Raw genomic sequence first — 16451 nt, forward strand, 5'->3', positions numbered from 1 at the left:
ATTTTTCTTCTTTACTTAGCACAGAACAAACAGTAGGCTACAGAATCAAAACATTACATCAGTAGCAATAATAAATATTTAAACAGTAATAGTGCAAATGCAAGATTTACATACAAAACCATAATTTAAACCACATTTTACAAAGCATGGATTGGATTTAAGATTTGAGGTCTGCATATAAAACTAACTACAGTACAGCTTTAGGGAAGATTTGTGAATAAAGAATTTTGCCACAAAAAAACTTGCAACAAAATCTGGATAATTTTGATACTCACTTGTTGCATTGGGTAACCTTAGCTGAATAACATTGCTTTGCATTGAAGTGTAAAGATTGGCCTAGTTGTTGTGTAATTGCAATTTCCCCAATGGGTAGCAATAAAAAGTATAAAATGAAAATTAACCTGAAACCTCTTTTTGGGGGGTGGGAGATTTAAATGTGAACACCCATCTGATCTGAGAGTCCCATTCTGTGTCCCCGGTGAGATACATCTATTTCCGTACCGTTTCTCTTATATCCGGGTTGTGCCTCCTGCTCAGTGGTGCAGCAACTCTGGAAACTTGCGTCAGCCGGGGGCATCCACCAGCCGGTCGGTTCGTGTTTTGGAGGAGAAAGAACACAGCAGTATGGACACAACCTGCGAAGAAGTAAACTACGTTATATTTAAATTATAAAGCAAAGCGCTTAGCTCATCCTCATCAAAAGCAGTGTGAGCCGGTGCCCAGTGTTATAACGTCACTTTTTAAAGAAGTAAAAAAAAGTGCAAGGCGTTTGGGGGACAGATATTATCTGTTCACGGTGGTCGTACACGTGCAGTAGCGGCAGCAACAGGACGGCATCCAGTAAACCTCAAGGTGTATCCGTGTGAATGTCCACGTTGAGCAAAGTGCAAAGTCTCCTCAGTGCTCCGATATGAGCTCCGACCACCTCTAACCACTACTGACTGCTCCTCACTTTACCTCCGCAGCTAACTTAAATGTGCCTTTTTACACTTTTATTTTTTATAAGCTAGTTTTATTTTTGCACCGAAAATGTCCTGCCTGTTGCTTGGAGTCATACGAAGGTGAGTAATTGTGACTTTCTTTCTCAATGTGTGTTTCGCCCCCACCCCTTTTTTAATATCGTGTTTTAGCTTCGTGCTACACAAAATGGCTAAATTGTTTTGCCATTCATTTAAAATGCAAATGTGTTAAGTTTAATTAGTGAATGTCAATTAATGTTGCTGTAGTTTTTTTTTCATACACATACAGAAAGTATGTGACTTTCATTCTCAATGTGTGTCCCCCCTCCCCATTTTAAAATCGTGTTTTAGCTTCGTGAACAATACATTTCATTGTACCTAACCTATAGCTAGGCTAGCTAATATTTAGAGTTGGCTATATGCTAAACAAAAATGGCTATATTGTTTTGCAATTCATTTAAAATATGCAAATGTATTTTAAGTTTAATTAGTGAATGTCAATTAATGTAGCAGTTTTTATTTCCTACACCTACAGACCTACCGCCTTAATTCACATGACATTGAGCAAAGACTTCTGTATAGTTCTTTATAGATTAAACAACACTCCACAGCAGTATCTGTCTTTCTGCATTCCTTCTCTTCACCACTTTTCCTCCCCAGGCTTTGTGATGACACCCCATCACACAGGGACTCTGGAGTCAATGTGAGCACTCCATGGCATTGTGTGTTGGCTTTTTTGTCATTAAGGATGCATGCGAGTGACTCACATCATGGTTGGACATGTGAGCTAGTGACAGTGAGGCCCATGTTGCTGTGCATTTTGTTTGTATTTCTGCTTGAGAGATAGGTAATACATGGAGTTACCACTCCTCTATTTGCCTGAATGTCCTGGAGCATGTTCCCGTGTATTTTTCCCTGGGTACTCACTGTACCGTGTGTGAGGAAAATGTATGCAACATGTGTGCATGTTCTAAGTGATTCTCTAGCTTGTCTCTGCTTCATGTGTAGACTTTGCCCTATTGACCAGGATCAGTGTGTGAATGGGGAGTGCAGGCATGTCTGGCTGTGGTGTGTGAGGATTGGCTTGCTGACTTGGAGGTGTGTCGGGAGGATATGTTGCCCAGCTGGAAGCTAGAGGCAGCCAGGGGAATGGATTTTTTTTTTTTTTTTTTTATAAAGAAGAAATATAGAGAATGATGTTCCCTGTTTCAATGCTGCAGAGTAGTTGCATTTAAAACGATTTCTTAAACACTGATTTCTGGATAAATCTGTGCTAAATTTATTAAAGGGAGGCATGCTTCTCTTTAATCAGGTATGGGGGATGGGGTGAGGAATGTGAAGGACGAGACAAAAGCATGTGAGGGGAATTGGGAGCAAAGGCTGTCAGTATGAAGATGCATCCTTTTTATTTTTTTTAATGCAGTGGAGGAGAACCAAAGCTGCCACCGCCCATGCTTCAGCAAGCAAATTAATAATCACATATACCTTCTTTTCATTTAAAATTCAGTCCAACTCACGTTCTTAATCACGTTGGCGATAATATTCAGCTCCACCTAAATGGTTACAGTAATTAGTGGCATAACTGGGTGGATTATTGGAAGCACAGGTAACTGATTTACTGCGTGGGGAGCAGAGACTGAAGTTCTGTAGAGCTGATTTAAGAGATTGGTTAATCTAATATCACAGCTAGGACTGACAAAGTGACTTTTCTTTTGGTCTTCTGTGACCAAAGGCCAAATCTAGGGTGTTGTGATACAGTAGCACTATTGTTCTTCCCTTTCAGCTGATCATGCATTCATCTGTTCTGTCAAAAACTCTAAAGATCCTCTTAGAACAGACAGTTTATGCCACATGCCAGCCATGTTTCTTTTACGGAGAAGAGAAATTAAAGTGTTAAAAGTGCATTTGATGCAGGTTTTGATCTAGCACCACCATAACGTTGACATTTTGTGGTTTCAAGTAAAATGTCTTTAGCTATTTGGTGGATTGCCATTTGAAATGTACAGACATTCATTTCTACTTTCTGGTCATTTTGTACTTCCATCTTTACAACAAACTGTGCTTTACGTTCTTATCTTTGAGTGGTGTTCAATTATAAAATTTTTAGAAGAATATTAACTGTAAATAAAAATGGATTTTTTTTTTTTTTTTTTAAACTTCGAAAAATGCGGTTGGGACTTTTTGTTTTGTTTGCCTTTTTAAGTAGTGTTTAGTGACAATTATTCCCTTCAGGCAGCATACACAACAACCTCCATCATTCAGCTAGAGTAGCCCGATTGGCTAAACCTGGGGTAGCTTATTGCTTTGAGTGCATGGTAATAACTAAGGGTGGCTCAGATGAAGTCCCCCACCCCATTCAGATCTCTTATCTCATCCTGACTATGGTGGGTAAACAGGAAGAGGATGCAGACCAGAGACACATGGCGTTTTTCCATTACATGGTACCTACTCTCCTCGACTCGGCGCACTGTGCGTCCCTTTTCCATTGCAGATTTTAGTATCGCCTCAGCGTGGCTGGTCGTCATAGCGACTGCCGTGGCCGTGGCTTGGTAGCGTTGCATTTCCCCCGACTCATTTCCTGGTTGTCCTTCTCCGTAAACAACATGAAATCAACAAGATAGTTAACTTTTCCTGCTCCAGATTTCCCACCGTGGTCAGACAGAACAGGGGAGACACTTAGTTTCTCTCACTATATGACTCTAGAGTCACTACTAGCTGCGGAGCTAATCGCTGTCACTCTCTCACTTCTCCCTCGCTCACCAGCTACACACACACACGGCGACTCGACACACACACCAGCGCACAAGTATAAACATCAGGCCACCGTATGCTACGGAGAAAGCTCTGCGTGGAGCCTCCGGCAGCAAAAAACTGCGGTGATCAGTGACTATTCTTTCCGACCAATCTGTAGCCTGCAGGGTTTCACGTCACCTTCTCGGCTCGCCTCAGCTCGCTTGGAACCTCAACTGAGCAGGTACTAAAAGTACTTTTTTTTTCGTAATGGAAAACCAAAAAAAGGCGAGTAGAGGCGAGTAGGTACCATGTAATGGAAAAGCGCCATAAGATAAGAAAGCTGACCTGAAACTGCAGGCTAAAAGTGACATGTCTCCCCTATCCCTAGTGGTAATGATGTCGTTGGTGACTACGAAAGCTACAGCCATCCCCAATTCAAGATAGATATTAAAAACTGAATGTAGCTGCCAATCTATCTCTCGCTGTATGCTGAGTCTGCATTTTCAGCACAAACTGTAGTCTGTTCATGATTAATTACCACCACAGCAATGGTTAAGCAACTGTTACGGATACATGTCACCTGTGCAGAGGGAATTTGAACCCTGAGGCTTGCATTAGACTTCTCTCAGCTCTTTGCCCTCTCACGGTCAAGCTGCATGTTATCGTCTTTCTCACTGTGAGCTTCTCCGCGTTCCTGCTGCCCGTGCCCTTTGTACGTTCCAACCAGATTTACTTGTGGGGTCTGCATGCGCAAGTAGATAAGTGTTTGTGCGTGCCCGTGTGATGCACGTATAACGCCGCACTCAGTGCAGCCAATTTGGAGCCGCGTGCCTGCACTTGACAGGATGACCCCATTGTACTTGAAACAACAAAGAATGTGACTTGTATTCAGGGTCACATAACCATTGAGGTGGGTCAATTTATGGTTGAAACTAGTTTTAGAGCACTTGGGCAACAATGTTTATTTACAGTTCCTCTGGGCTTCTCATTTGAGGCTACAGGGTTTCATATTTTTGACCATTGTAAAGCGGTCATCTGGGGTCATCCACATTGTCCACAAACAGAACAAAGCACATACGCATATTGTCTGACACACACACACACACACACACACACACACACACACACACACACACACACACACACACACACACAGGCTTGTGTTTTAACAGCTTGCAACACTGCTGCCCTCTCAGTGGCTTGTGTTTGTGAATATCATGCTACTAACAAACAATAGGCCGGCCCCCTGCATGCCTCTCTTTATGTGGAGAAGTCTATTTGAGGCTCTCACTAATATCTGCAGCAATGGCATCTTGCTATTACTGCTGTCACATGAAAAGCACACAACTCCAATTTGGGGCCTTATTTAAACTTGTGTTAAAAGTGTTTGTGCTCCATTATGCTCTTCCAACTCCATCAGTATCCTTTGGATTACATATTAAAAGTAGAAAATTTAGACCTGCGAAGATTAATTGGTCAGTTGTCAACTATTACATTAATCGGCAACTATTTTGAAATTAGCTTTTTAAATGAATATTTTCTAATTTCTTTACTCCTCTGTGACAGTAAACTGAATATATTTTGAGTTGTGGACAAAACTTGAAGATGTCATCTTACATCTACCAAACAACTAACTGATTAATCAAGAAAATATTCGACAGATTAATCAACAATGAAAATAGAGATTACAGCAACTTTCTAGGTTAATTTTCTTTGAGTTAGGCCAGCCGATACCGATTTTAGCCAATTCAGATTTCATATTTTCTAACCACTTTACAGCACACACAAATATTTATTTTCTATCTTTTCTTTAGAACATTTTGCACAGAACATAGACAATTTGAACAGATAATGGATTACTAGAAAATAGATCTATCCATCTATCCATCTATCCATCTATCTATCTATCTCACACATCTAAAGTGCAATGTTGGAACCATTTCCTTCTTTTCACATCCAATATCCAACAAAAAAAGTAGATTTTGGTCTCGTCGCTCCACCCCTCCAACAACATGTGCGAGAATAGCACGGACGCGCGCTTCACACCGCAAGCGGGTACGCGCAACACACAGTGGAAAAGTTGAGAGAAAGGAAAAAGAGACTGTGCTGTCGCGTTTTGTGTGTGCGCGTGCACCCTTGAACTGTAACTCGTATAACTTATGTTGTCCGTTAATTGTAGCGTTGACCGGCATGAAATCAGCATATGTTAGACTGACCTGCCGGTCGCCGGTCATGGCTGAGCATGTGAAAACCGGACAATTCTGGTCACCGGCCGGTCTATCGGTGCATCGCTAAATGAAAATAATCATTAATCGCAGCAGTAAAAACTTTAAACAGCAGTGTATAAAGACCAGAACAATCACAAAGATAATGGAGACCAAAAAATGCCAAATCTGAAGTGAAATTAACAAAGTAAGAGACTGAACTTGTCTAAACCCACTGAACCAAGTGTCTTCACTTGAGCCAATAAGAACACTCTCTTAGCACTATATCCTGGTCAGAGTGGGGTCATCCAGTGAATCTGCACACATACTGTGTATCTCCCTACTTTAGTAATGTTAGCCTGCCATAAATTATTGAATAAGATCTGACAGAAGGCTATGTGTTCTCCAGTTTGGATGTTTCTGTTTTCTGACTCATGGTAGATTGTTGGAAGTCTGTCTGTAAACTCCACAATGCAATGTAGAGAAGTGAACAGCGGGGTCTGTTGAGGTCTGAGGCCTTACGTAGCATTACGTAGAAGCTAGATCACAGGGATGGCCAATATCCTACACATGACAAGCCCAAGAAACGCTGTTGTTGATATTCTTGACATATAAAAAAAAATGGCATAATTTGTTATCTATATGAGAAACTGTACGGTTAATCAGTGTAGTTTGAATGTTCTTTGGGTTGCACGTAAATGGTCATAAACGTAAGGAATTACTTAAATGCCCGTTCTCTTTCAGGCATGGTGGTGTTGGGGCAAGTGTCGGGGTTCGCTCCCTGGCCTCCATCCCCTCGCTGCCCCCGGCGGTGGCTGAGTTTGTGAAGGGAGCTGTGGATGAGTGTAAGCCCACCAGTGTGCATGTGGTGACGGGCACGCAGGAGGAAGCAGCCAACATCCTGGCAGGTCTGGAGAACGACGGGATGGTCAAGAGACTTCCCAAATATGAGAACTGGTAAGGACTTTAAATTCTGTATACTTGCATACATACACAAATGTATGCATTTGATGGTGTGTTGCTTTAATGCAACGAAGTGCTCATATTAAACATCTTCCGCATCATGCTCTGATTCCTGCTCTGTTTTTCAGTTGGTTGGCCCGTACAGACCCAAAGGATGTGGCTCGGGTGGAAAGCAAGACTGTGATTGTTACCAAGAGTCAAAGGGACACCATCCCCATCCCTGCTGGAGGGGTGAAGAGCCAGCTGGGCAGCTGGATGAGCGAGTCTGACTGGCAGAAAGCCAGACAGGAGCGTTTCCCGGGCTGCATGGCAGGTACATCAGTGGATGGAAACATGTTGTTGTGTTTACAATTTCCCTTTTGAGACTCTTAATATGAACATGTGTGAATCCTTGGTCTAACAAATACTGCATTGTTTACATCCATGTTTACCTTCCAGCAGTCTTCACTGTCATGTTGGTATATTGCTGCACTTTTTTGCACGTTGCTCCCGGCAACTTTCAGTCAGCTGAACAGCAGCCATATCACCCGTGTTTTTGTGCGAGTTACAAACGAATCAGGGACCTGTACTGAAAAACATTGTTCCGTAATGCTACTAGTCAACTAGTGGATACAAACTTCACATGGTACTTTTTTTTTTTTTTTTTTTTTTAATGGACCGAATGTAACCACCTTCTCAACATTTGTATGTTGCCCGTAGTAGAAAAAGTGTTGTTCATTCTTCTGTGTCCTCTCTGTAGGTCGGACCATGTATGTGATTCCCTTCAGTATGGGTCCTGTGGGCTCGACTCTGTCTAAATATGGTGTCCAGGTACTGACTGTGCTCCAACGCTTGATACTCTAATATCAACTTGATACTATAAAAAGCATGCCATAAAGCGGTACACCTGCTGTGTGGTACCTATTAATGTTTTGCTCGGTTTCTGTAAATTGCTGTGATTTATTACAGTAGTTTATCACACAATATATTCTAATCAATTGCTGCTGCATTTATGGTTATTACACACTGGATGTTTCAGGTTGTAGATCAGTGTGACAAACAATTTTATTGTGCTTGTAGGTGACGGACTCGCCCTATGTTGTGGCCAGTATGGGGATCATGACACGCATGGGCACTCCTGTCCTGAAGAAGCTGGCTGAAGGAGCGGAGTTTGTCCGCTGTCAGCACTCTTTGGGACGGCCTTTACCACTCAAGGGTACAAATTCTATGATCCTGAAACAAGTTGTTTTTGTATTGCTTCAAGCTTCAAAGGTCTTACACCCCCCCCATCCCCTCCCCCCATCTGGTATTTCCCTCTGTGTCTCTGCTCCAGCCCCTCTGGTCAACTCGTGGCCCTGTAACCCCGAGAAGGTGCTGATATCTCACCTGCCGGACTCCAGGCAGATCATGTCCTTCGGCAGTGGCTATGGGGGAAACTCTCTCCTGGGGAAGAAGTGCTTCGCCCTCCGCATTGCCTCTCGCATCGCCAAGGATGAAGGCTGGCTGGCCGAACACATGCTGGTGAGTGTGTAACATTGCTGCCTAAAGCCTGCGCCCCGTGCTTCACACATAATTCTCAATAGCAGAGAACTTAGGAAGATGCTCATTTGCTTATCAGTCATCTTTGTAAAACAGTACAATTGGCTTGGATCTTTCAATTAGGATCATTTTTAAAAATGCGAATTCAGTGAAATTCAATCAAATTATGACTTTTAAGACTTGAGATTAATAGTTTTTGTGTGCTTTGTCCCTGAAACAATACATTACATAGAAAATAACATTTCCGTAGAACAGTTTTTTTCAAAAGTGCTTGGCAATGATGCTCTGTCATTTTGAGTGATGACTATCCATGAAAGGTTGAGTAAAAATGATTCTCTCTCTCTCTCTCTCTCCCTCCCCCTCCCTCCCCTCAGATCCTGGGTATTACTAACCCTCAGGGGGTGAAGCGTTACGTAGCGGCGGCCTTCCCCAGTGCCTGTGGTAAAACCAACTTGGCCATGATGAAACCGTCTCTGCCCGGCTGGAAGGTTGAGTGTGTGGGTGACGACATCGCGTGGATGAAGTTCGACAGCCAAGGTGAAAGGGAGGAGGATGTCTCACGCACACAGAATCACCCTGTGACTCCATAGGTGGTGTAGTAACTCCTCATGTTGTTAGTGTGACTTTTTTCATTTTTACATTTCTGCAGGGAAACTGCGAGCCATCAACCCGGAGAACGGTTTCTTCGGTGTTGCTCCCGGCACTTCAGACAAGACCAACCCCTACGCCATGGCCACCATCGCCAAAAACACGGTGTTCACCAACGTAGGCGAGACCAGCGATGGAGGAGTGTGGTGGGAAGGCCTCAGCCCCCCCGCAGACGGGGTCACACTCACAGACTGGCACGGCAAATCCTGGCAGATAGGTAACATGAGCCCGGACTGCCCAGGCTTTTATAAAGACATCACTCCAAAGTATCCTGTAGTTCTACAGAAGATCGATTGGTTTTACAATTTTGTTCCTAATGGACAACCATAAATCTTCAGCAGTTTTAGGCCGGTTACACACTGCCTGCGTGGTGTGAGCGTGGCGTCTCTGTCGCATGTCAGTTGCGTGGCGGCTGTGTGGCTTTTTCTATGTCTTTACACACCAGAAACGTGTCTGACGTTGTGCTGCTTCTGCTAGCCTTGTCTTTTTTATTACATTTATATCAAAACTTAGAGGCTTTCAAACATCAACATGTCATTTATTAATATGTATTTGTGTCTAAATGACATATAAACATCTTTTCCTATTCTGTTTTGCCTGGAAACGCTTCCAACACGCTTGCGTGTCGCGTGAAAAATAGGCGTCGGTTCTATTTCTAGCAGGCACGCGTATTTCTAGAAGCCACGCAGGTGACACGCTCGCGCGACGCGTCCAGTGTGTAACCGGCCTTACTGACATAGTTTTAGCTTCAATCAATGGTTTTTCTTTGCCAACAAAGACATCAGAAGTTCTTATTATTGATAGGCTTCACACGGAGCAGGCCTGGCTCGTATACAACTTTAACAATTAGTCAGTGACACACCATAGTGTGTTTTGCTATGTCTTTTATCACAGGCTTTCAGGATAAATCAAACTAAATATTTGAGTGAACTGAAAAGCAACCGTGTATACAATACCATCTAGTGGTATGCCAAAGCAATGAGAGAGAGAGAGAGAGAGAGACCTAAAGATCAGACACAGTGTAGCATATATCCTCGACGTTCCACTTCTGGGATTGCTCCGTTGCCAACGGAAATCCCTCCGGATTTCACTCATTTAGGCCGGATATCCGTTGCCTTGTGATTTCTTTGTTGGCATTTTAAACTCCGGTGGATTTATAAGGACTATGGTTAACCTTTTTGTCAGATCTCTGCAGGGTAATTCCAGACAGCTAGCTAGACTATCTGTCCAATCTGAGTTTTCTGTTACACGACTAAAACAACTTTTGAACGTACACACGTTCCACCAAAACAAGTTCCTTCCCGAGGCTATTTTGCAGTGGCACCGTGGCTCTGTACGACGCTTAGCGCCGCCCAAGACGATTGTGATTGGTTTAAAGAAATGCCAATAAACCAGAGCACTTTTTTCATCCATCCCGGAATGCTGTGTGGACTCACCTGACCTTCCTCCGCAGCGCCTCGGTGGAGGAAGGTCTGACAAAGCGACACTAGACACAGTGTGAATCATATTCAAATGTAGGCGTTTTACATAATTCTTTTATTTTCTTTTTTAAATGACTGACATTAAATAACAAACTGTTGTTTCCTCTTTGTAAAAAAAAAAAAAAAAAAAAAAGGAAGCTCGACTCAGTGTGCCCACCCCAATTCCCGCTTCTGTGCCCCGGCGGCTCAGTGTCCCATCATCGACCCCCAGTGGGAGAGTGAGGAGGGAGTTCCCATTGACGCCATTATCTTCGGTGGCAGGAGGCCAGAGGGTTGGTGCTGTTTTTTAATTATTGTTTTTTTGGGAGGTGGGGTTGTACTACCTACATAAGAAGTAGCTGTGCATTAAATGTCAAATGTTGAATTTGTCAGGAGTCCCACTGGTCTACGAGTCTTTCAACTGGCAACACGGAGTCTTTGTTGGGGCCTCCATGAGGTCTGAGGCCACAGCAGCTGCTGAGCATAAAGGTACACACTCGCATTCATGTAAATACATTTAGTTATTTGGTTGATAAGGTGTTAAGACAATAAGAAGTTACTCCTACCAAATCCAATTCTTTATCAGAATGCCAAAGTGTTGCATATTTTCCTGCAGGCAAGATGATTATGCACGACCCTTTTGCCATGCGGCCGTTCTTCGGTTACAACTTTGGCGACTACCTCGCTCACTGGCTGAGCATGGAGAGCCGAAAGGCCCCCACTCATCTGCCCAAGATCTTCCATGTCAACTGGTTCAGAAAGGACCCCGCGAGCGGCGCCTTCCTCTGGCCCGGCTTTGGCGAAAACGCCCGCGCACTGGAGTGGATCTTCAAGCGCTGCGGCCGGGAGAGGGAGGACGAGGCAGCCAAGAAGAGCATTATCGGCTGGGTGCCAGTAGATGGCGCCATCGACACTAAAGGTCTGAGCGGAAAGGTGGATATGGGGGCCCTGTTCGACGTGCCCAAGCCTTTCTGGCAGAAGGAGACGAAGGAGCTGAGAGCCTACTTCACTCAGCAGGTCGGAGCTGATCTGCCAGCTCAGGTGGAGGCTGAGCTGAAGGCACTGGAGGACAGGGTGCACAAATAAAAACCCTACTGTTGTACAGGAAGTTTATCAGGAAACAGAGAGGTAATAACTGATGACGCTGGCTTCAGGTCATTAGGGTGCAAGAGAAGAGAAAAAAAAAAAAAAAAAAAAAAAAAGAAGCTAATAATCTACAATGCAATAACTTTGGACACAACTTCACATTAATGCTGCAGCTGTGAGGGTGAGGGAGGGGTGCTGGGCTGGTGGTAGGAGAGAGGTTTGACTCAATATGAAGGTTAGATTTCTGTGACGTTGTCAAACTTGTCATGTAGAGAAGCTAATGTTACTACCTCCATTCACTGACAAGACCTGGCATGGCACGATCAACATGGCCTAGTGGTGCCTTGGAGACATATGTCTGGTCTGGTGTCTAGGCTGCTAACGTTTACAAGCTAAAGGCCAAAGATCTTTTCTAGCAAAATTCTGACAAAACAAATATTGAGTTTTAACATTTAACACCAGGTCTTTTAATACACTATTGAGTCATGAAAGTTTAATGAAATGCCCTTTTTATTTTTTATTGAGCTTCATATTCCATTAAATAAATATCAGAAGTCCGTTAACTACTCAAAACATTGTAGCAGATTTCCTGTGAGAATTACTATGCATAAGCTGCTTTTATATTGTTTGTGATTAAATTGTATGATTTCAAGTGATGTTTACACACAATATGTGAAATGTTGGACCAATAAATGCGACTAAGATTAATTAGGTATTTTTAGAAAGTTGTATGCAATGGTTTTTATTACAGTGCAATGAATAAATATCTTCAAATTCAGAAACTGTCTCATGTTGATTTAATACAAATAGAAATGTGGGATACAAAATATTTAAGAAATGCAATAGATAAGTACGTGATATTAAACACTGTTAAATTTGCAAAATGTCCCATTTAAATAGAATCTATTAATATGTGCACAGAACTGCTTCTTGTGTCAAGTTCATTCTCATGTCATTTAGAAAGTTGTGAGACTTGGCTTTGAGTCAAGTCTCACAGCTTGTGACTGGGCAGTAAACATCTTTTTCTTGTCCAGGTTTCAATGTCTTTCTATAATAACTAACATTATACAACTTATTGTATGAGTAAAACATAAAGGTATATAATGAATCCAACCCAAATGTTTTCATGAAACAGCACTCATTTTTTCTTCACTTGAGCGTAGAGATCCTCTGGGCCGTCAGCAGTCTGTGTTCGGCTGTTTGCTGTCTGGGACACTTTGACCTGTGCATACAGCGTGTCCTGCTGCTGTCCTCTGTCCTGCTCCGAGGACGGTTCAGGTCTCTGCTTGGAGAAGTTGATCTCTCCATAATGGATGTCTTCTTCTGTTTTGCTGGCTGGCATTTCCATCTCTTCACCTCTTTGACTCTGAATAATGTATCAAACAAGAAATGTTGTGAGCTGCTGGATCCTTCCACATTAAATAATGACAGACTAAATGACATCCCAGCACTGATGAAGGTGTTAAATGACCCACTGTGTCACTGCTTAGAGAAAGTAAATCATATGTGTGAAGAATACAAAGGGCCCTTTGACTTTTAGGAAACAGTTAGTGCATGGAGTCAGAACCAAACTGTGAAGCTGTAAACCGATTAAACCAACATCCTGGTAATGATCAAATGTGCTCTAACATTAGCCATTTTCAGATCTTAACTGCAAACCACTTCTTCACTTCTGCTGTGTGTGGGTTGTACAGTTTTGGAGGATGGTTGCTTACAGTTTCCAACCACAGTGTAACAGGTTTTTGTGTTTAATATTTAACCTCTTAAAGATTGTCCACTTAGTGTAAGGATTGATGCTTTCACATATCTTAGAGGACACAGTGACTGTAAAGGAAGTAAAATATCCACAACACACAGTTCAGTACTGTACACTGAAGTTTAGTATTTTCCCACCTGAGGCTGCTGTGGAGTTTGATGTTTTGTCTTAAACCACCTGGAAGACATTAGAGAGCTGTCAGAATAATTATACTGTGATAAACAGACAGTGTGCTGCCAACAGACAGTAGAAGGACTGATGGGACACAGATATTTGATAGATTGGTGATTAAACTAAAGTCACAAATCAGGTTGTCTAAACAACAAACTGGATCAGGAAAAATGTCAGGGCCAGAAACTGCACTGTATCAGCTTTTTTCATTTGTGATACCAAACACAGACAGCAAGGCAGATGATGATGATGATGATGATGATCCCTCCAACAGTTGAAGCCCACAGTAGAGAGCTATCGGAGTTATCTGGTCATAAAAAAACAAAACGAAGTGGCTCAAAGAAAACAAAGGTTGAATGCGGACATGTAACAATACAGATGCAACCATTAATTGTCATTTAAATGCAATAAAAAAGTGCTATACCTGGAACTAACAAAAATCCAAAACAAAGTAAGATAAAGCAGAAAAGAGAAGAAAGAATAAATATATAAATAAATAAAAAATAAGCAGATTCAGTTCAGTTCTACATTTACCTGCACTATTCATCCGTAATGTTGTTTGATTACCGAGATAATTTGTGGCCACACAGTAATAATCTTCTATATCTGTCACACTGGTCACTTTGAATGATATTCACTTACATGAAACACTGAGAGTCTTTCTCTCCTCTGCTGTCTTGACTTCTCTTCCTTCATTCACAGGATATGTGGCAGAACAGCTGATGGTGAATCCATCATGTGTGTCTGACAGAGTGATGGTCTTCTGGATTTTAGTTGTGAAGGTCCGATCTGTGTTCTCCTCTATGTTGTTGGGAGGGTCTTGTTGGAGATTCCAGGTGAGTTTAGGAGGGGAGTGTGGACAGGGAGTGGAAGCTGAGCAGCTTATAGTGACAGACTCCTTCTCCTTCAGATCACCTGAGATCTCAATTCTGGGGCTCGGGGGGGAATCTGGGGTTTGAAAACAGACATAAATAGTACATTAAGAAATAGATCAGAAATGACTAACCTACTTACCTTTAAACAGTGTTTAAATGCCATAGCTGACATTTTGTTTTGAAACTGCATAAAGTATATAAATGTAAATGTAAATAGATGCTTTTTTAACATTCTAAAATGTGACTATTTTAATGTCATACTGTAAAAATAGACTCAGTGTTTAATTAGAATTCAAATTCGTGGCCAAGTGAAAAATGAAAAGTCTTTTAGAGAGAAAAAAGAAAGTGAAATCAGTTGCAGTTTTGGCCTAAACAATAACATAATAGACTGATTTATAAAACAAAAGTAATTTACCTTGAACTGTTATTTGAAGAGGATCACAAGAAGCTGTTCCCAGAAATGGCCCGTTCTCAATTCTGAAGAAGTATGTGTCAGTGTAACTTGTGATTAAACCGGAAAACAAGGTGGTGCAGTTTTTCTGACTCAGGTCTCCAGTAATACTCATTGGATAGGTGGTAACTGTCCCACTACTGTTGAAAATAACATTATTTCTATTGTTCTTAAATCTGGAGTCATTTTTAATCCACACTCCAAAGGTTCTTACGCTGTTGAATTCCTGATCTGGTTTAGTACTAAAGTTACATGGGATTATCAGACAAGATCCACTCAGTGCTTCCATGTTCTTTGGTGCAGTAATGAATAGGGATGGATTGTGAGGACAATCAGCCAGAGCACCTGTAAAATCAGTTTCACGATTAACAAAATATGAAAGAAAATCTGTAGGAAGAAAACATTCATGATAAACAAAGCAGCAGTACGTTGCATGCTGGTCTTTCTTCACTGTCTTGTTAACAATTTCCTCATAAAACATTTCACTTTACAGTCAGAATGTGAACAAAATAACTAACGATCTGCTCTGATCTTTCTGCTTTTTGTTTCTAAATGAAGATTGTAAATGGTTCAAGTAACACACAGCTCAGCTGAAACAAAGAAGAGGGTCAGTAACATGTTGTCGGTCAGCATATTCACAGACAGAAACTGGCTCCTTGGATTGGCAAACACATAACACTGTTCATTTTCAGTTGTCTTAATCATATACTTATTAAGTTTTTACAAAGCATTCAGTGTCTTTAAAAGGAACTTCCCTACTTCAACTTCATAACGGAAACGTGCCCCATACAACCACAGTTCAGTTTTTTTATTATAAGTAACAATTAAAGACATCCACAGAGCTGTGCTTGATCAGTCAAATATAAAGTTCAGTAAAATGTTTGCAGTCAGGACATGAACAGTTGGAAAAAGGAACTTCTCCAAATAAAAGTGACTGAACAAACAGCTCACCTGAAACAAAGAAGACCCTCAGCAACATGTTGGCTGTCACCATTTTCACAGACTGGACTGCAATGACACTCATCATCTGGATTTGACAGAAAGTTATTTTTTTATATTTTGATCAAAACATCTTTTAAACAAAGAATTCATGTTCTGTTAAAGCCATCTCAGATTCACACATTCAAACCAGGAACTCAACCAAAACCAACAAATAAAAGTGGAGTTCATGAAAATCAGCAAAATAAGAATCTCTGTGGGTTAAAAAGTTCAAACATAAAAAGCAGTAACATTTGACCTTACCAAACGAGCCCGCAGCTGAAACAGAGAAACAATCAGTCCCAATGTGTGAGTTTCAGCAGAACTGTAACAGAGCCAGTACCAGACTTCCCTGCTAAGCTGTTGTGATAGAAAAGCAAACAGACTTGCTGTTTGAAGCTAGATATGAAGGGACTGAAACACTGCAGAAATACAACAAGTCTTCATCCTTCCTCTTCACACCCTGGGAGTGAGGAAGTCAGCTTTTGTGGCAAATTGAGCTCATCAGGTTGCTCAATAAATAAGTTATTTTTTCTAAAAGATTATTTTTCACATGACTGTTTTCTTTTGTAGTACATGCTACATTAATCATAATAATGACATTAAAAAATAGAAATATGAGCTTCACGTATTGACACATGAAGTTAAG

The 16451-nt window shown here is 41.7% G+C and overlaps 2 protein-coding genes across 2 annotated transcripts; one reads left to right on the top strand and one right to left on the bottom strand.

Annotated features, from left to right (window-relative positions):
- Positions 1-446: 446 nt before the first annotated feature.
- On the top strand, positions 447-12349 carry pck2 (phosphoenolpyruvate carboxykinase 2 (mitochondrial)). Its single transcript, XM_028568843.1, has 11 exons — positions 447-1061; positions 6641-6853; positions 6988-7172; positions 7599-7669; positions 7919-8054; positions 8172-8359; positions 8752-8914; positions 9027-9242; positions 10641-10778; positions 10879-10974; positions 11102-12349. The coding sequence occupies exons 1-11, from the start codon at positions 1030-1032 to the stop codon at positions 11569-11571; spliced, it is 1908 nt and encodes a 635-aa protein (XP_028424644.1). The 5' UTR covers positions 447-1029; the 3' UTR covers positions 11572-12349.
- A 360-nt stretch (positions 12350-12709) lies between these two features.
- Positions 12710-16162, bottom strand: LOC114549589 (sialic acid-binding Ig-like lectin 10). The gene is made up of 6 exons (XM_028569966.1): positions 16067-16162; positions 15776-15851; positions 14789-15169; positions 14141-14446; positions 13729-13805; positions 12710-12937 (listed from the first exon to the last, which is right to left on the bottom strand). The coding sequence occupies exons 2-6, from the start codon at positions 15849-15851 to the stop codon at positions 12710-12712; spliced, it is 1068 nt and encodes a 355-aa protein (XP_028425767.1). The 5' UTR covers positions 16067-16162.
- Positions 16163-16451: the final 289 nt, after the last annotated feature.

This window comes from Perca flavescens, chromosome 22, assembly GCF_004354835.1.
Source record: "Perca flavescens isolate YP-PL-M2 chromosome 22, PFLA_1.0, whole genome shotgun sequence".
In the NCBI taxonomy this organism is placed as follows: domain Eukaryota; kingdom Metazoa; phylum Chordata; class Actinopteri; order Perciformes; family Percidae; genus Perca; species Perca flavescens.